The 18582-nt window shown below is 47.6% G+C and overlaps 1 protein-coding gene and 2 long non-coding RNA genes across 4 annotated transcripts in view; 1 reads left to right on the top strand and 2 right to left on the bottom strand.

Annotated features, from left to right (window-relative positions):
• Positions 1 to 4917: 4917 nt before the first annotated feature.
• LOC309360430 lies at positions 4918 to 7370 on the bottom strand. Its single transcript, XR_014164141.1, has 2 exons — positions 7249 to 7370; positions 4918 to 7133 (listed from the first exon to the last, which is right to left on the bottom strand). It is a non-coding gene; the product is annotated as an uncharacterized lncRNA (long non-coding RNA).
• A 2009-nt stretch (positions 7371 to 9379) lies between these two features.
• On the top strand, positions 9380 to 12866 carry LOC309360330. Its single transcript, XR_014163991.1, has 2 exons — positions 9380 to 9505; positions 9566 to 12866. It is a non-coding gene; the product is annotated as an uncharacterized lncRNA (long non-coding RNA).
• Positions 12867 to 13097: 231 nt separating this feature from the next.
• Positions 13098 to 18582, bottom strand: part of SLC6A8 (solute carrier family 6 member 8) — a 31188-nt gene continuing 25703 nt past the window's right edge. For both annotated transcript variants that reach the window (XM_081894372.1, XM_081894371.1), the window contains exons 11-13: positions 17069 to 17169; positions 14645 to 14815; positions 13098 to 13335 (exon numbers count right to left, since the gene is read on the bottom strand). In XM_081894372.1, the coding sequence (XP_081750498.1) occupies positions 13192 to 13335; positions 14645 to 14815; positions 17069 to 17169 (416 nt within the window). In that variant the 3' untranslated portion in view covers positions 13098 to 13191. The remainder of the gene's footprint in view (positions 13336 to 14644; positions 14816 to 17068; positions 17170 to 18582) is intronic.

Here is an 18582-nt window from a genome sequence, read left to right as displayed (position 1 = left end):
CCGCATCTGGAGCCAGGGCAGGCTCAGGCCCCTGACTCAGCCCAGCTGGTGCTTGTTGCAGGGGAACCTGTGCAGACTGGGGCTCTTCAGAATCAGGCCCCAGCCTAGGTTCAGCTGCCACCTGAAGCAAAGGATCTAGTGCGGAGTGAGACTCCTCTGGCTCCGAGTCCGAGCCTGCGTCCCAGGCCATCACAAAGGCCTCTCAATCTTGAATCTTATTCTTCTCAGCTTATTAGTCTCCTTGGAGCAAAAGTGGTTCAACAGGAGGCTTCAGCTGGCCACAGATTCTTACTGTATTCTTAACTGTCTCTTTCTTTCTTTGACAATCACTCGTAGCCGAGTAAGATTGTCTTCCATAAACACAGTTTTAACAATGAGTCTGTAGGTGACTGTGGAGGCCAATTCTGGATCCACACGTCCTTCCACAGTGGGGACATTGGTTTCCGGAGTTGATCACGGTGTGGATTTGCCAAGTGTGCCTTCCTCTTATCACGTTTCTCCCTTGTGTCCTGAGTTCAAGTGTTTTCAAAGCCCATGACACCTTTGGTAAAGGCTGTTCTCCAACCTGAGCTCTCGCAGGCCAGTGTTTCCCAGTTGTCAGTTTTTATACTACATTTTTTTAGATTTGCCTTGAGACAGTCTTTAAACCTCTTTTGTTAACCGCCAGCATTATGCTTTCCATTTTTAAGTTTGGAATGGAGTAGTTGCTTTGGAAGACGATCATCAGGCATCCGCACAACATGACCAGTCCAACAAAGTTGATGTTGAAGAATCATTGCTGCAACACTGGTGATCTTTGCTTCTTCCAGTACACTGATATTAGTTGACCTGTCTTCCCAAGTGATGTGTAAACATTTTTCAGAGACACCATTGATGGAATCTTTTGAGGAGTTGGAGATGGCATTTATAAGTGTTCCATGTTTCACAGGAATATAGTAAGGTTGGTAGTACAATAGCTTTGTAAACAAGCATTTTGGTTTCCCTGCAAATGTCCCAGTCCTCAAACACTCTGCACTTCAATTGGGAGAAAGCCGCACTCACAGAGCTCAGGTGATGCTGGATTTCTGCATCAATGTTGGCCCCTGTGGAAAGATAACTGCCTAGGTAGGAGAGGTGATTGACATTTTCCAACGTTACACCATTGAGTTGGATTGCATTTGTGGTGCTGCAGAGGGGTTATTTTGTACTTGTTGGTGCAGCACTTTGGTTTTTTGGATGTTGAGTGATAGGCCAAGCTTTTCGTAAGCTCCTGCAAAGATATTTAGGATGGTTTCTTAATTGTATTTGCATTTTCACTTAGCAAGACAAACACCCACAGATGGGCATGCTATGATTAACACATGCTGTGTAAAGCTTTTCTGCCTGGGAAGTAGTAGGCCTAAGGATCTCTGTCTTAAAACTAGCATGTAGCCTGTGCTACCCAGAGTGTGTCCTGAAATTTTAAAATGTGGGATATTTACAGTTCTAAGACATTTTGTAACCATGAAGGCTAGTAACTTGAGTTTTGGAGCAAGAAACAAAATTCCATGCCCTGCCTTTGTCTAGGGATGCAGGGAGAGGCACAAGGAAGTGCTTATAGCCTGGCAGCTCTTGATTTATATGCCTTGTGCTGGGAGTTGATCAAGTAGAGCAAATGCCAGAGTCCTGGAGGCCTGTAGCTATGCAGCTATTTCAGCACTGAACTCAGCACAAAGTGATAATGCTTCCCTGTTCCCACCTCTCTTACGTAGAGTAAGCAAACTGAATTGGGAGGCAGGGCTGGAGAACCTGTGGTACCCTTGAGATGACCTTGGACTCCAGATTCCATCAGCCCCTATTCCCAGGGCAGGCAATAGTCAAGGATGATGGGCTTGTAGCCCATCAATGACTGGAGATGGCAGTTTCCCCATCCACAAGTAGGGATGAGGAAGTGAGAGAGGTTCATCAAAGTGTCTGAGTGGCCCATAAAGCATCATTTAGTTGGTGCCCACTGTTCCCCCCCTGCCCCCTCACCAGTTAAGGATCTCTGCCTGTGGGTCTTGCCCATGCCAAGAGCCTTGCAAACCCTCACTCTTTTAAATTAAAGTTTACATCTTAATAAAACAGGATAAAAACTGAACCACTGGTACAGAGTGGGGAAAGTATACATAAAGAGCACACAGATAATAGGGGATCCATCAGAGAGCTGTTAAAGGGGTGGAAGCGAGAGAACAGCATATAAAAACCTCAAAATAACAGGATGAGCATCTAGGTCATGAAAATATTTCCAAGTGAACTCAGGGCTAGGAGAGAGAAAGTTCCTTTCAGGATGATTAGTTAAATAAGTGATAAAAGCCAGCTGCAAAATCTTCAGCTCTGCATCCCTCGAAGCACTTTCAGGTGATAGGAAGTAAGGTTTGTGACAGAGCTCTGCATACAGCTTTCTTAAACCAAATTGTCAATGGTGGTGCACCAAGTGCTTGCTTCTAAATCCTTTATCCAGCTCTGTCTTGATTCCACAGTCAAGGGATGCCTCCAGCCTGTCACTATTTTGTGTGAGCCATTTAAACACATTATGGAAATTAAGTTTTGTGAAATTAAATTAAGGTGATTAACGCACTCTTGGTGCCAAAGGCACAACAATTATTCTTTAAAACGACAACAGACCTTTTGCAGTCAGAAATGTGCTGGGGACATGCAGTGAAAAGTGTGTGGTAAATGAATGTTTAATGGGAAGACATATAAATACCCCACAAACAAATTGGGATGAATGCTCATTGTTATAAAACAGCCCTGCATATGAATCAGAATAAATGTTCAATACAGAGCACACATTGTCTAATCTCTGCATAAGCTTTGTGCAAGTGAATCAGGATGAATGCTTGATAGACGTGGAAGAGCTCCAAGGAATACATCCCTAATTATAAAAGTATACTTCAGGAAATGCACATATTTTGCTTCTGCAGAAGCTTGAAAGGTTTGGAGTAATAAGAGTTTTTGGTCTTTCGTGGCTACAGAAACCTCCATCGCATCCAGACATGTTCCTTGCCCATAGGAAGCCACCACCCTCTCCCACCGATCCCATATATCTGCATGTTTGGGTTGAATCTCAAGGTACGCAGAATAACAAAACATTAAGAACAACAACCTGAATGGGGCAAACATAAAACCCCGCAAAACAATAATTTGTAAGAAATGCAGGACTGAGCATGCTCCACTGCCTGTACCAGTTACACAGTGTTAACTGTCAGCAGGAAAAAGAAAAGGGGCTGAGAAGAGACATTGGCGACCTCCAGCCCTTTGTGGCTTGGATGGGCATTGCTGGCTGTCTGGAACCCTGAACATCAGCCTTCCAGTTGGCAGACGGTGTGGCAGCACTTTGTTTCAGGTCACACTTGTACTGACGACTTGAAATCCAGCCTGGAAACCACTTTTGTGCCAGTCTATATGCTAATCTTACTTTACTTCCTTATGCTGCTTTCCCACCACCATATTCTCCTGATCTTTGGAGGAGTGCCATTCCTCATAGTTCTCCGCCCCCCAACAATCCCAGCATAGAATGCAACAGGTATGGGCAGGTTTACCTGTTGAACTCCTGTTTGGCATGGGGATTTTAAAGCCAGAGAATCCTTGCCAAAAAGATGGGCAAGTGGCTGTGATATAGGCCTCAGTGAGAATTGGGGGGCAGGCCTGAGCAGTTAGCCTTTTGGCTGCTCTTTCTGAGCCAGCCTTTCCCTTGGCCTGCCTCTCTTCATCCTGCTGCCGCGGCGTCTGTTTCATCTGCCAATCTTGGCCGTGGGGAAGCTGAGGCAGAGTGGAGACAGAGCTTTGGCTGCTGGAGCATGATGTCTTCCTGAGCGCTAAGCTACTCTCTTTTCTCTCTCGCACTCCCTGGCTTTGTGGAGCAACAGAATAAGCATCCCCAATCTGTTTATGGTTTCAAGAATTCCAGCCCTGGAGGTGGCGGGGACAAAGGGTGGGGTGTCAGTTTGAGAGCCAAAGAGGCCTTAGCTACGAAACTTGGTATCAGTGTCTTTAAAAGAAGAATAAATAAATTGGTAGAACTTGCTCAGTGCAGCCCAAGAGGCTGATGGTTCTTTGCCATTGACAACATGCCTGCACAACAATCATGGGGCTCTGCCCTCGCTAAACTCCACACTGCCTTGGCCAAGTATTTTGACTCGTGTGTATGGCCCAGTTGATCTTTCCAGACTCCCAGGGGCCGAGGTCCTATCACAGAATTGTAGGGTTGCAAGGGTCATCTAGTCCAACCCCCTTAATGCAAGAATCTCAACTAAAGCATTCATGAGAGGGGGCAACCCAACCTCTGTTTGAAAACCTCTGAGGAAAGAGGCCCCACCAATCAAATATTTGAGGAAGCCGTCCCCCCCCCCCGTTGATGGGCATTGCCATTCAAATGGTGGGTGTGCGCTGTGTCATGTGATCAGTTATGTGGGACAGGGCTTACCTGGGCCCCTCCAATATTTTATTCAAGTCGGCACCCCGTTGCCAGGCTTTGCTCCCTGAGGACTTACTGTTCTGTGTAAGAAGAAAGGGAGCCATTTTTAATTACACACACAAATTTCCATGGCAATAATTTCCCCTCTTTCTTTCCCTGAGCTCTATTCCTTCCATGTAGGGGTACAATCCACTGGGAAACTTCCTTTGAACTTACCCTCCCCGTAGTCTGCTTTTAATGGTGCTGGAGTTTTTTCAGTAATTTCCCATGGATTTGTAGTTTGGCAGTTTAAATCATCTGCTTTGAAAGCTTTTGCAGGTGTGAAATAGGGAAGGTGCGAGTCCTCATGATTTATGCAAATATATTCAAACAGGTGCCAGATGTCATGGGCTGTTTGGATGCAGAGGAATGGTGGGAGGCACCAGCGTGGGAACCCCCAGGGGTCATCATCATGATTTATTACGGTCAAAGACCAGCTCGAAAAGCACAACTGGGACAGCTTCCACAAGAATAAAATATACATTTAAAGCAGTGTACAACAACAGCTTAAAGATTAAAATCCAAGATAAGCGCATAAACACATAAAGATCTAAAAATTTGGGCTACCATACAAATTGGCCCTGACACCCTGGAGGCCAACGATGAGTGGACAGAGGGAGAAGATTGGGAGGAGGAGGTGGCAGAAGCTGAAGAGGCAACAGGGCTTAGTGAGAAGGGAGAGACTGTGGCAGAGAGAAGCCCAGGTGCAGAAGCAGAAGCTGGAGCAGGAGGGGGGGACAAGAGAGATCAAGAGGCAAAGATGAATTAGGCTGGTGCAGAAGCATGGGTGCGTCCCCCTCCCAATGGTGTGCAGTGAAACTTTTTCACAGAGGAACAATGAGGGCCAGTGGCACCAACTTGAGGGGGTGATGTCGCATGTGTGATGTCCCGTGTGTATGCGTTGCATCTCCCTCTCTAAGCTGAGCAGAAGCTTCCAGGGCTTTGGGAAGGAGGCACCCGGCCTCTGACAGGATGCTGCAGCCCTCCTGCCAGGTGGGCTTTGGGAAGGTTGTGGAAGAGCATTGTACCTCCCTCTCTAAACCGGGCAGAAGATTCCCAGACTTTGTGAAGGAGGCATCAGGCTTTAATACTGCAATACTCTAATTTACTGGGAACATTTTGGGGGCAAGCCTAGACCCCTAGTCCACTGCTCCCTCCTACTGCAACATGCTCCCGTCCCCACTGGTCTCCCAGGGCTAGGGAAGGGCATGAAGCGGGAGGAGCAAAGTCAGGCACACCAGTGCAGTCTCAAAATGTGGGAGGGGAGGAGACTTAGGCATCTGTGGAAAAGCAGGCAACCTTCCAAAGAAGAGTGGTTGTGCTCATTAGCCTGGCACTCCTGAGCAGATCCTGTTTCTTCTGATAAAGAGTTAACTTCACTTGCTCTGTGTGATTTATTGCTGGCTCACTTCTGACACCAGCAGCCCTTGTCCTTTTCTAAAGTGAAAAGTTCCGGATCTAAGCCTACCTGGCAGCAACTGGCCCAAATCCTGTATGTGAGAGGTGGGCTAGTCAATAAAAGTACAGGTAATGGTGTTCTGGTCCCGCTGAGACCTTTTTCGTTGTTTGCATTTTCCTGGGTTGACTCCAGTTGTGTAGTACTTCTGGGCCTTTCTTTGTAGGATTTCCAGGGCTTCTGGGGCTCATGGCCTACTTCAAAAAATAAAGCACACGCACACACACACTTTAATGTGTCTCCTAACTGATCTTCCTTGTGGGATTCGTCTTCCAAAGCAACTACTCTATTCCAAACTTAAAAATGGAAAGCATAATGCTGGTGGTCAACAAAAGAGGTTTAAATACTGTCTCAAGGCAAATCTTAAAATATGTAGTATAAACACTGACAACTGGGAAACACTGGCCTGTGAACGCTCCAGTTGGAGAACAGTCTTTACCAAAGGCGTCCTGGGCTTTGAAGACACTCAAACTCAGGACGCAAGGGAGAAACGTAATAAGAGGAAGGCATGCTTGGCAAATCCACACCATGATCAACTCCTGCCCAGAAACCAATGTCCCCACCATGGAAGGATGTGTGGATCCAGAATTGGCCTCCACAGTCACTTACGTACTCATTGTTAAAACTGTGTTTATGGAAGACAATCTTACTCTGCTACAAGTGATCACCAAAGAAGAAGAGACTACTTCTACCTACATTGGCGATGGCTTCTGACTCACTCCCTATCAGAGAGAGAGAGACTACAACAGGTAGGGAAAGTTGAAAGTTGGGTTGTTTTAAACTTTCCAAAGAAGAGAAGGCCAGGGATGGGCCCTGAGGCAAACAGCCAAGCTTTCCCTTTGCTTCCAACACCCTGGAGACTTTGACATACAATGTGGTATAATGGTTATAGAGTGCCGGACTGGAACCTGGAGTACCAGGGTTCAAATCCACACTGAGCCATGAAGGTGACTGGGTGACATTGAGCCAGTCACTCTCTCTTGGTCTAACCTACCCCACGTGGCTATTGTGAGAACTAAAAAACAAAACAAAGAGCTGATGGGGGAAAGAGCCATGTACTGTATATGCCTCAAACTCCTTGGAGAAAAGGTGGGGCAAATAGCTGAGGTTCAGAGCCAGAGTCCTCATAGTCCTGCTTCTTGACCACTCCTTTATGCTTCCCAAGTGATCTTCCCTGGTGTGGTCATCACCTGCTCTCCCTTCCTCACACCTTCCCTGTTACTAGAATCATAGAGCTGGAAGAGACCACAAGGACCATCAAGTCCAACCCCCTGCCAAGCAGGAAACACCATCAGAGCACTCCTGACATATGGTTGTCAAGCCTCTGCTTAAAGACCTCCAAATCTCTCTCTCCAAAGCTTTGTCTTGAAGTGGTGAAAACTGTATCTCATGTTATAGATATCTATAGCCTCCATTTTGAGCAGCCTTTTGAGTTCCCTGCATGCAGAATTTTGATTGGCTGGGTGCTGTATGTGTGTGAAAAATTCTGTTCATAACCCAACAAGGTATCTGGTGGGTTTATGAGCAGATTTCCTCCCTCTTTCCCCCAACCCGAGCTCCCCACAATAAACAGAGACACATTCAGCTGGAAGATCAGGGTGGTTCCTTTTATTGCTATGTTCCATGATAAAGTTAGCACAAAAATCACAGACAGTATATAACCTGCACTGGGCAGGACTTGAGGGGTAGGAAGCGAAGGAGAAGGTCTGAGACAACACTGGCATTGAGACAACACTGGTGGACTTAAAGCTGAAACCCTGGAAGACTGTGTTTGGGTTCTCCCACGGCTCTGGCGATGCAGGCGTGAGTGTGCATGCAAGAAGATGGAACAGTTGCTCTCCCAGTGAAACCTGGCCCTGAGCAGATGAGACTTCTGATAGCCACTCGCCCCTCAATTTGCAGGAGGCTGCTGGGCAGACACTTGGCACGTTCACAGATCTGGAACATCTTAATGATGGCAGCAGCAGCAGGAGGAGGAAGAGGAGGTGGTGGTGTTTGGAAAACCCCTAATTTTGGGCCCAGTTGCAAGAGAAATAACTCTCACAGTTATTATGGAAACTGGAACTGGTGGAACTGGTTGGCATTCTCAGGCTTAAAGAGCACAGTAGTTATTTCATCCTCAGAACTAACCATTGTTAACATAACAACTTCTCACCTCCTAAACCTTGTTGACATTCCCCATCACCAGCCATTCAAGAGTGGAAAACACTGGGTTCTTGGGCCCTATTGCCTTTGCTCTGGCTTGCAAATTTGTAAGGGAAACACAAAGGGGTGTAAAAATCCTGCGCAATAGCTCAGAATGTCAGGAAAAGTGGTCTGTAGTCTTACGATCAAAAGCAAAAAGAGACTATTTAGATCATTAGCATAGGACAGCAAATTCCTCTCCAATCATTATATGAGTAAGGCAGTTGCATTTATCATCACTTAGGAAAGGTGGTTTGTTTTGGTCTGGGACAGACAGGAAATCAATGGCCCCACTTTGGCAATCTGTGCCAGAAGCTAATGGCCTTTGAAAAATGAAGAAAAATCTGGCCAGATTTCAGCCCTTCCATCCATCAGGAATCCCAGGACTTCCATCTGCTTTATCAAAGGGTTAGTTGTTACTTGCAGCGTAGGGTGGGGCAGAGGTTGTTTTCAGGAGATGAACAGGAGAGGCTGTGTTACATAGCTAAGCGGTAATAGGGGAGAGATGAAGAACCGACAAGAGCCGTTACAAGGGGGAGGGGTGTTTGGCAAAGGATATGCAGCTCCTAGGTCAGGTGAAAAGCTCAGCCCCAACCAAAAACCAGTACATAGTCCAGAGCTGTACAAACCTACAATTTGGTGCCTCTTCCAGCTGGGAAAAGAAGTTGTCCCTGATCCCCTTACCGAAAGTGCAATGTACATAGGCAGGAGGTAGGGACCAGGAAGGATGGACCATAGCATGGAGCATGACCCAATTTTCAGCTGGCCCAAACTGATTAAGAATGATAACTCCCATCTATTGATTATTTCCCAATGTCCTATGCTAGGAACCTTGGTCATTAGCAGCAGAATATGACTCAGAAAGCACAAGGTGTCTACAGAGTCCCAGCAACTGTTGGGTTAACACCCAGAGCAATCTGTGGCAAGATGTTTTAACACCTGCAGAGAGAGTAGGGCTGGACTACCAGCAAATCTGTTGATTTGGGCATGCAAGATTCCTCAGAAAGAAAGAATCAACAGACTTGCTGGTAGGACAGTGGGGTGGGTGGAGAGAATCTGAAGTATCTCCTGGAAATGTCCAAACAACTCTTGAGATCCAACCAGTTCTGCACCAGCACCTAGTTCCATTCCAAGGTGGTGTTCACTGCTGAGTGAGTCCCTTTGTTATTTAAATTTGTGTTTCTTAATACAATATTCCCTCTTCTTCCCATACAGAGTGTTTTGAAAGATTTGCATTTTGTAGCCAGTTAGCAATGCATGAAGGCTTCCTCTTCCAATAATTACTGGGGAATGGGGGCAGGGAGAGAAGCTATTGTTTCCATTTGAGGAGTGGTGGTAGAATAATTAAAAACAAAACAAAACAAATTCTACCCCACTTATACAGTGCTCAGACTAAAGTTTATGTGGTTGTGTGTGCATGCAAAAACATTTAAAATATTGAAAAGATGCTGTTGTAAGAATTCATATAGGCAAGTGTGTGCAAAATGCAGAATGGGAGTCCATGTTAATAAAGGTTGTTGAACCTGAGCAGCCATGAACATAAGAAATAGGATTGTAAGGTTTAATTTTAGGTGCTGAGGGCAGATTCTGGTTGCTGGGACTGAGAACAAACAGCACATGTCTTTTGAGGCTATTTTGGCTCTGATGCTGTGCCATAATAGGAAATGATAGAGGAAAGCATTAAAATATGACCTTTCATTCGAACAGGGAGTCACAGATCTTATACTTACAATGCAATACACATCTCAAAAAGGCACCTATATTGAGATTTTGGTAACATGCAAATATATTTAAAACGAATCATTCAAAAGGCATGTGATTAAACAACTGAGAATTCCATAATCAGCAGAAGTTTAAAAGCAAACAACTTGATAGAGGAGGAGGTGGAGAAGGTTTTCCAAAGCGCTTGCCCAAATAAAATTTGCTGGTGTTAAAGAGCATTTTGTTAAGAATTGGCAAATTTGTTATGTTGGCAAATCTCCTGCACATTTCAGGAAAGAAATTGTATGCAACTTGCATGTAGAATGTCATGTTTAACAACTGGTATTCTGCTGTGAACCCAGCAAGATGAAACATGTGTAATCAGAGGCGTTCCTAGGCTCCCTTGCACCCTTGGCAAAGAGGTCCACCGAGGCACCCTGAGGAGTCGACATGCCATGGCCGGCTGCCCAGAGTAATGGAGGAGCGGCCCAGGGAGTGTGCAGATGGGCAGGGGGGCTCCTAGGCACTCTGAGCCAGAGTCAACAGGTGTGAATTTTGCCCCCCTGGGCAAGGGCCAATTTAAGTGACCTGTAGGTATGTCTCTGCATGTGACTTGTCAGATGTGGTCCACAAGAACATTGCATGCTTTTTCTTTCTTGAAAGAAAGCATAACCACTTGAGTTCTGCTGGACTGGACCTCAGGTCCACCTTAGTCCAGCATTCTGTTTTCAACAGATGGCAGGCAGATGCCCTTGAGATGCTCACAGGCTGCTCATGAAGACAACATCCCTCCTCTGCTCCTCAGAGTGTGCAATTTAAAGGTATACAGCATGTGACCATGGAGGCTCTGTTTAGCTTTCTGTGCAGGAATTTTGTCATGCTAGGAGGTGGTACCTATTCTGTGAAGTATCAGTTAACACATTAAGTGCACGTTATACATTAGGAGTGTAGACAAAGCAAGCTACACGCAGCAGAGAATGGAACAAATCACTCAAGTCTTGGCTAGTGCAGCGAACACAGTGTAACCCTCATAATCCTGACCACATCTCCTCCCCCACTGTTATTTGCTACACTGACATCCCTCCCCCACCCATTCCACACAACCCCCCCCCCCGCTACAATTTCCAAACACCCCAATCCCCTGTAGCATGAGGTTGGCTTGTTATGCAATTTAATCTCATTATATATATATATATTTATATGTATGTATTTATGAAACAAATATAGACATAATATTTATAATTTTGTCACAAAATAAAATTCTGTGATTTCTCTCTCTTTGTCTCTGCTTTTTTTTACAACCTGCAGAAATATTAAGAAAATTAGATATTTCTCTTTCTTTTATAAGTGCTTCCATTAAAAATATACACGCGAGAAGCTTTTTGTACTGTTACAGTTATGCTTGTTTGAGATATATGTATAAGTATGTGAGTTTATCACTCTCTCACACACACATATACTATCTCTTACTCTGTCATAGAAAATGTGCAAATTAAAAGCGTAGCAAACATATTTTTTTTGAGGGAGTGTGGGAGGAGAAGCTAAGCATAGAGGGATACCAGCTACTTGTTTCAGAGACAGGAAACTGGTCAGATCCTGTCAGGCAGGGTTAAGGGATTTTGAGTATAATCTTGACTTGGACACACAGGACACCTGGGTTCCTTATCTAAGTTAAGGGAGAATTCTACATGTTGTCTCACCCCAGCCCACTCCAGCAATCAGGAAGACAATTCCCACAAATCATTTCACAAGTTGGATTTCAGAGTCTTGACTGCCCCAGCGCTCCTTAAGATACACTGGCGCAAGGGGTGGGGCACCTGCAGAAATGTTGGCCATCAAGAACCTCCGCTTCCCACGGTTGACATGCTGTTCCCGCCAATCAGCTGTGTGGGCACCAATGAACGTGGGTTTCCACTATTTGAGAGCACATCTGAACTTCAAAAAGGGACCCCCCTAGTTGTCACATGAATGACCCAAACAGTGAACCTGGAGCAGCCAGCAAGTGTACACAGCCAATCCCAGTGCCTTGACCATTGTACCTAAATGGTACCCAAGTTTGCAAACACCTGTCTGTCAGGTTCAGACTTTACATTTTTAGGTGTATGCCCCAGAAATGTAGCACGTGAGGGAGTCTAGAGGCTGAGGCCTGCTGCACTTTCCCCTTGATCAGTCTGCCATGTCAGATTAATAGAGTGACTTAATAGCAGGGAGCCTTAGGAGGTGTTGGGAACCTGCAGAAGGCCAGAAATTTAGGAAAGGGGTTTGTTCTTTGCAGGGGAAGACAGAGGGGTTGGCAATACCTCAGAGTGAGTTTGAGGAAACTTTCTAATGCTATTAAACACAGTTGCCCACAAAGCGCTCCAAAGATTTATGATATACTGTGGCAGAGATTGTGGCAGAGATTATGCCAGGGTTTGCTTCTGAATCAGATGCTGGTATATCTGAGAGCAGTTCTGTGCACCTGGGCTTAATGCATGGGAGAAGTCAGGGGTATAAAAGAGTTCCTTTGTGCACTGTAAACCTCAGCCCAAGGGCCTGGTTGCGGCTGGCTGCTTTACAAAACGCTTCTGTTGGGGCAGAGGAATGGGCTTCCCGTGACACTGTGACTGGTCAAGGAAGTGGGCTCAAGGAGGGCAGACATTATGCCTTGCCTCCCCGTGGGGACGGCAGGGCTATTCCACACAGGCCATTGGAGGCAGGGAGGGGTACGTTTCCCACCTCAATGCAACAGGGACCCAGCTGCTCACCACAAGCTGCTGGATATGGCTCCCCCACTTGCCACTGTGGGTCGCACCCAGGTGTCCTGGTCCACAGCACCCCTTTTTAACCCCTCCCTGCTTCTTTTGACTGTCTCCTCTCACAGAGCAGGAGTGGAACCCAGGCATCCTGCATCTAACCCGTTAAGATCCCAGAGAGCTCTGGGAATAAAATTCCAGGACTTCTGGATCCCTTTGGGTGGGAGGGAATTCTCCCTCCTGTGTGTTTGGCTAAATATAGATAGGTAAGAGATATATAATGCATATATAGAAATTTAAAATATTTTATCTTTAAAAAATAACTTTTCTTTTTTTAAAAAATGTAAATCTAAGGCTCTCTCTCCCCCCCACTTCCCTCCCCCCACCCCCCACCCCTATGGCCTTTAGGACCCCCACCCTCCACTCAGAGATCTGAGGGGCTGGCTTCATTCTAGCCCCTGAGAGGAGGAGGTGGGAAGTGAATAAAGAACCAGCAATACCTTTCCCCCCAACAAGCAGGGAGCGCCGCCCCCCCCATTCCACGCATGGCAGGTGAACTGTATCCCTCCCTCCCCTCCCCCCCCCCAATGGCAGCCAGGGGTTGAGTGGCACAAAGAAAGGGCGCCTCTTGTTGTGGGAGAAGAGTGGGCGAGCATTGGTCACATGACGCTCTCCAGGATGACTGCCTTGCTGCCCCCATCGGAGGCAGGAGTCAAGGTGGTCAGAACGCCAAATTCTGATTCAGGCACCTTGTATTCCAGATGGTGCAACCCCCAGATCGGCTGGGTGAGGTGGTGCCAGCGCTGTTGAGTGGAGAGAAACAGACAGTGAAGACCTGTATAAACTCAACAAATGCATGCTTTTTTGCACATAAAACATTCTCTGTGCCCTTTACTACTAGAGACATTGACAGTCTCCTAGCCAATGCCCCCAGCAGAACACTAACCTGACATGGCATTCACTAACCTGACTCTCTCTCTCAAAGGATGGCCAAGGCTTCAGCAGTGCTCCTCTCTTCCTTGGCCCTTCCCACCACCAACACCTAACCTTAAACACACTGTGCTTACATTTTCTCTTAACTTTGCGGAAGTTGGAATGTTTCTGTACTTCCCCTATCATGCCAGCAGAAGAGGGAACAGCTACAGAAGACTCAAAGTAACTTCAACTCAAGCCAGAGCTCTCAGAGCAAATTGTTATGGTGGCAGCAATCCCTGCAGTATCCCTTCTCAGTATTTTTCTTTTTTTGGTTGAGTTTTTTTGAGCCATTCAATGTCAAAACTACTACTTTTCTGTTTATATGCTTTAATTTGATATTTGTCTCTCTACAGCCCTAAGACGATTCTCCAGATCTGCCTTTGACAAAATGGACAGGCAGGCAGGCAAGTGGGTGGCAATGGGATGTTTTTCCAAGCTTACACTTCTCTTCTATTTTTGCATCTTACAGCTATTTTGCTAAAAATGGCAGAAGCACAAAAAAATAAAACTAGCCTGGCTAGATCTGGGTGAAAGGGCAATGCACTAAGTGAACTGAGAAGGCTCCATGTGCCTAAGAAGTGCCTCAAATTCGCTAAACGAAACAAGCACCAGCATGTCTGTAGGACTCTTACTGACGGTATCAGATCAGCAAGCAGCCCAGGCAGCACGGCACGTCTAAGCCACGGCTGCTGAGAAGCATCTCAGGAGGGAGGAGCTGGGGGGGGGCACCAAAGGAGGAAAGGAGAGGGCTGGCTGCAGGCTGTGGCCACAGTAGCCTCTGCAAACTGATCAGATCACTGACTTGGACAAATCACTATAGGAGCAGGGGAGCAGCGACCCAAAGAAATCAGGAGCCCTTCACAGTCAGCGCTCAACAGGGTCTGCTGGCAAGGGGCAGGGGCCCTTCTGGCACAACTCATGGCTGCTGCACACTGGGGCAGGTGGGCATTGAAGCATGCATGGCTTCAGCACATGTCTGCAATCCTCATGGGCTAGAGTGCTTCAGCATGCATTGCCCCCTGGCACACCCCTGGTCATGGTGTGGGATGTTCACCCTCCAGGCTCAACCCCCCCCCCCAATTTGAGCCTGGGAGTCCTGGGTCTCTTCCATTCTGGAGATCTGGGAAGGAGCCTCACCTCAGCCAGTGTCCCCTTGGCACGGATGAGCTTGTAGAGAGCAGTAAGAGGGACACACAGCATGGAGGATAGTGCGAAGCCCCAGCCGATGGCCTCTCCCCACCAGGGGTAGACGTAGCTGTTGTTGTAGATCAATGGCTTGTAGTAGGCAACATTGAAGAGAAAGACGCCCTGGAAAAGTGGGGGGAAGGGGGGTTTGAGAGGTATCAAGTGGTTGTCAGGTGCAGTCAGGTTTGTAACCCCACCTCCCCACCAAACCTTTCAGTTTTCCTTTCTTTTCTTGCTTAGAATGAAAATGTTGGTATCCCTCTTTAACATTTTGACCATGTTCTGGTGAATGGTTCTATCTCTAGGGAGCATTCAAGTTGTTCTGTCCACACATGGGGTTTTTGCCCTCGTGGCTCACACAGCTCTACATACCCAATCAGACGCACGGGAGGCACCCAAGATTGCAGCCACTACCTTCGGGTGACCTTACTTTGTGGACAATGGCTGCTTGCTGTCACAACTGTTGATATAAGCAGGTTTTCCAGCTGCAAAAAGCTGCTCACAACAGCAGCAGCACCTGGGTATGGAAAGCGATTGGGAGCATTCAATGTGATCCTTTGAGAGTGCACTATTTAAGTGTGGATACCTGAGTGTGCAGATCCAGGTTTGCCACTTGCAGGAGGCAAAGCGTATTGGGACAGATTTAATATTCCTGTTTTGCAGGCATGAAGGAAGGCCAAGAGCCACAGCTGAGCTGGAATTTGAACCCAGTTCTCTGCTAGGTTCCAGGGCACCTCTACAGAGGTTGCTTGTCAGATCTGTCATGGTGTCTGCGCAGCCTCTGTGAACAAGAACTCACACCTCGCCTCTCTGTCAATGTTACATTTGTATGGAATCTGTTTGGAATCTGTAGAAGTCTAGCAGCCATTACCTCACCGGTAAGGGTTCTTGGATTTCAGGTGTGAAGCATCAATATTTTGATGAGATGAGAACTTTGGTTCTCCCACCCTCATGTGAGGCTGCAGTCCTGACCCACTGTGCACAGCCAGGCACTGCCTTATGAGTCCTGGGTCTCTTCCATTCCAGGCTGTACCTCATTCCACCAGGCCTCACCTCTTGGCACCACCCTTTAGCTCCCAAGCTCCATAACCTGACAACCCAAATCAGCAGTGGCACCAGGTGGGGGAAGCATCTGAAGTGGTGGTGCTGGTGGGGCAGAGAAAGAGCGCAAGAATTGGGCGCATGTGGTTCTATGGGGACAGATTCTGAGAGGAGAATGCAGAGCACTCTCCTGCTTGAAAACAGCTGTAGCTCTACATTTAGCTGCCAATGGGACTACGGAGAAGATGCAAATATTTTTTGTCTGGAGTTGGCTTCACCATGACCTAGGAAGGTGAGGCAGCCACCTCCATCAGAAGACTTTGGGCGCAATTAGGGGCAGCAGAGGGGGCGGCAGACAAAGCAGGCCAAATGCACCATGCAGTTGTCACTCCACGACACGTGAATGCCAGAGAGAGAAGATCCAAAACGGTGCATTCACCTTCTCCCTCCTTAGCAATCCCTTGGGAAGTTTGAGTGCACCAGTCTCTGTCTGTTGAAAAGGAGTGGCAGAAGATCACAGTAATTCCTGGTATTGTCAGTGAGTTTTCTGCAGGTGAACTTCCCCAGGGGATTTTGCAGCAGCTTAATTAATAGGAAGGAAAATGTGTCATTTTGGGTTTTCTGCTTCAGGCATCAAAATGTTTTTGCCCAGTCTTGCATCCCTGAAGCACCATTTGTGTGTGTCATGCCACACACCTCTTTTTTTCCTCCTCAGCTTTGCCCATTTTCCTACCACTTATCGTTATGCCTGGAAAAGTTTGAGCCACTAAATCTCTCTCTGTGTGTGCCTGGCTGCTGCTAAAAATGTGAGCAGGGTCAGCAAAAAAAGGCAGCCACTCTGCTCTGAGCTGCAAAAGTGTCACCTGTTGCATTTCTCCCCTAATGATTCAGTGCTTTTGCTCAGGAACAGGACGGCCACCTGACTTGCAGGCAGACTGTAGTTCAGGGACAGAGCATTTTCTTTCCACACAGAAGATCTCAGGTTCAATCTCCAGCATCTCCTGGTAGGGCTGAGAATGTTCCTTGTCTGAAACCCTGGAAAGCTGCTGCCTGTCAGTGCAGACAAGCTGAGCTACATGGACCAATGGACCTGAGTATGAGGCAGCTCCCTATGTTCCCTTCCTGTGTGTCTTTACTGGCAGCCAGATTCACACACAGGTGAATCTTTTCCTGCTGGATTTCTGCCTGTCACCCACCAGTTTAAGGCCCAGAAATCCTACTGGGGAACAGTTAAGCCAGGAACATGAAGAGCTTTTATATTGGCGCCCAAGAGATGTCCTTGTATCCACGGCCCACACCACTCTCCCCCCTTAGAATCCCACCCTGGAGTATTACCAGGCAGATGAGAGGAGTCAGGAACATCCAGCACCACTTCATCCACAGGGAGGGCCGGTAGCCAATCATGCAGGCAATGTCATCCATGAAACGATCGGCACCTGGAGGAAGTTGGGAGAGCGCATGAGAGCATAGCAAGAGCCCTGCTGGCTCAGAACAAAGGACTGTCCAGGCCAGCATCTTGCTTCCCACAGCAGCTGGTCAGGGGTCGATGGGAGAGCAGGAGGGAATAGCCCTCTCCTGCTGTAGCTCCTCAGCCAACCTCCTCAACCTCTTGCAGCGGTTCTCAACTTGTGGGTCCCCAGATGTTGTTGGACTACAACTCCCATCATCCCTGAGCTCTGTCCTTGCTAGCTAGGGGTGATGGGAGTTGTAGTTCAACAACATCTGGGGACCCACAGGTTGCAAAAGGCTGTCTTAAGGAAAATGCTGCCTCTTTGAGATGGAGCAAAGGTTATGATTCTTTGTTCCAACCCCTCCTGGAGCCTCTTGGAAAGCCCTTGGCCCCACGTAGGCAGCTCTGCTCGCCTGCTCCTCCCTCCTAACTCTCCTGGTTGCTACAGATAAAACAGGAACCTTTCAAGGGCACAGCTCTGCCCAGGAGCCCAGAGAGGAAAGGGAAGTAGAGACACCTATGACAGAACACAACATGCCAGTTTCAACTTTTGCCCACATTTGCTGCACACACAAGGTCACACCTCGTTTTGCTCCCGACCCATTAAGCCAGAACAATGCTAACCCTGACCTTGAACACACAATCACTAAGTGAGCATGTTCATGTGGAATAGTTACCATTCAGCCCCTTTTAACTGCCCCACTGTGCTTCTAACTATGATGGCTGAAGTGTGCAGCTTGGCCCCACGACTGTGGGTGCCCTGCAGCGTGCATGGCCCTGGCACCAAAAATTGTGGGTGCCCAGCCCTTTCATGGGGAATTCTGTGGGTGCTTGGGCACCCAGGGCCCCAGCGAGTTGACACCTATGGCATGAGGTATTGTTTATGTGGGGGAAAGGTGCTTAGTGTTTTCCCTTTGCACTGGAGTGTGAAGTGGGCCTTTTGTGAAATCCACTCTTTTGTTGCTTTTCAGCCACTCGGACTGTGAAATATGTAAGGGAGTTTAGGTGTGTGTTAGCCAGAGGTGGAGCTAGCTGCTCCGGCATCTGGGGCAGGGTGAGCGTCCCAGGGGGGCGGGGTGGTGATGTCACCCCCCTCAGGGATGACATCTGGGGCAGACCGCACCCCCACACCCCTTCCTCCGCCAGTGGTTAGAGCCAGGCCAAATGAGCAGCAGAACCTGCGGGGAAACGGTTCCTGGGTTGTTTTGGGCTCCAGATGTGGGTGGGGTTGATGATGAAATGCTCCCTCATATATTCTACAAAGGAGTAAACACACTTGCAAGGAGAAGATGGTAGTCTGCCCTTTTCTTTGCCAAGCTAGCTATCCGTGGGTATTTCCCCACACGCATCCGGTCATGGGACCTTCCGCTTGCCCCACTGGCAGTCTAAAGTCCAGGAA

This window comes from Podarcis melisellensis (genome assembly GCF_964234715.1).
Source record: "Podarcis melisellensis genome assembly, chromosome: 17".
In the NCBI taxonomy this organism is placed as follows: Eukaryota; Metazoa; Chordata; class Lepidosauria; order Squamata; family Lacertidae; genus Podarcis; species Podarcis melisellensis.
Note: the sequence above shows the minus strand (reverse complement) of the source record. Positions and strands in the feature narration are given on the sequence as shown.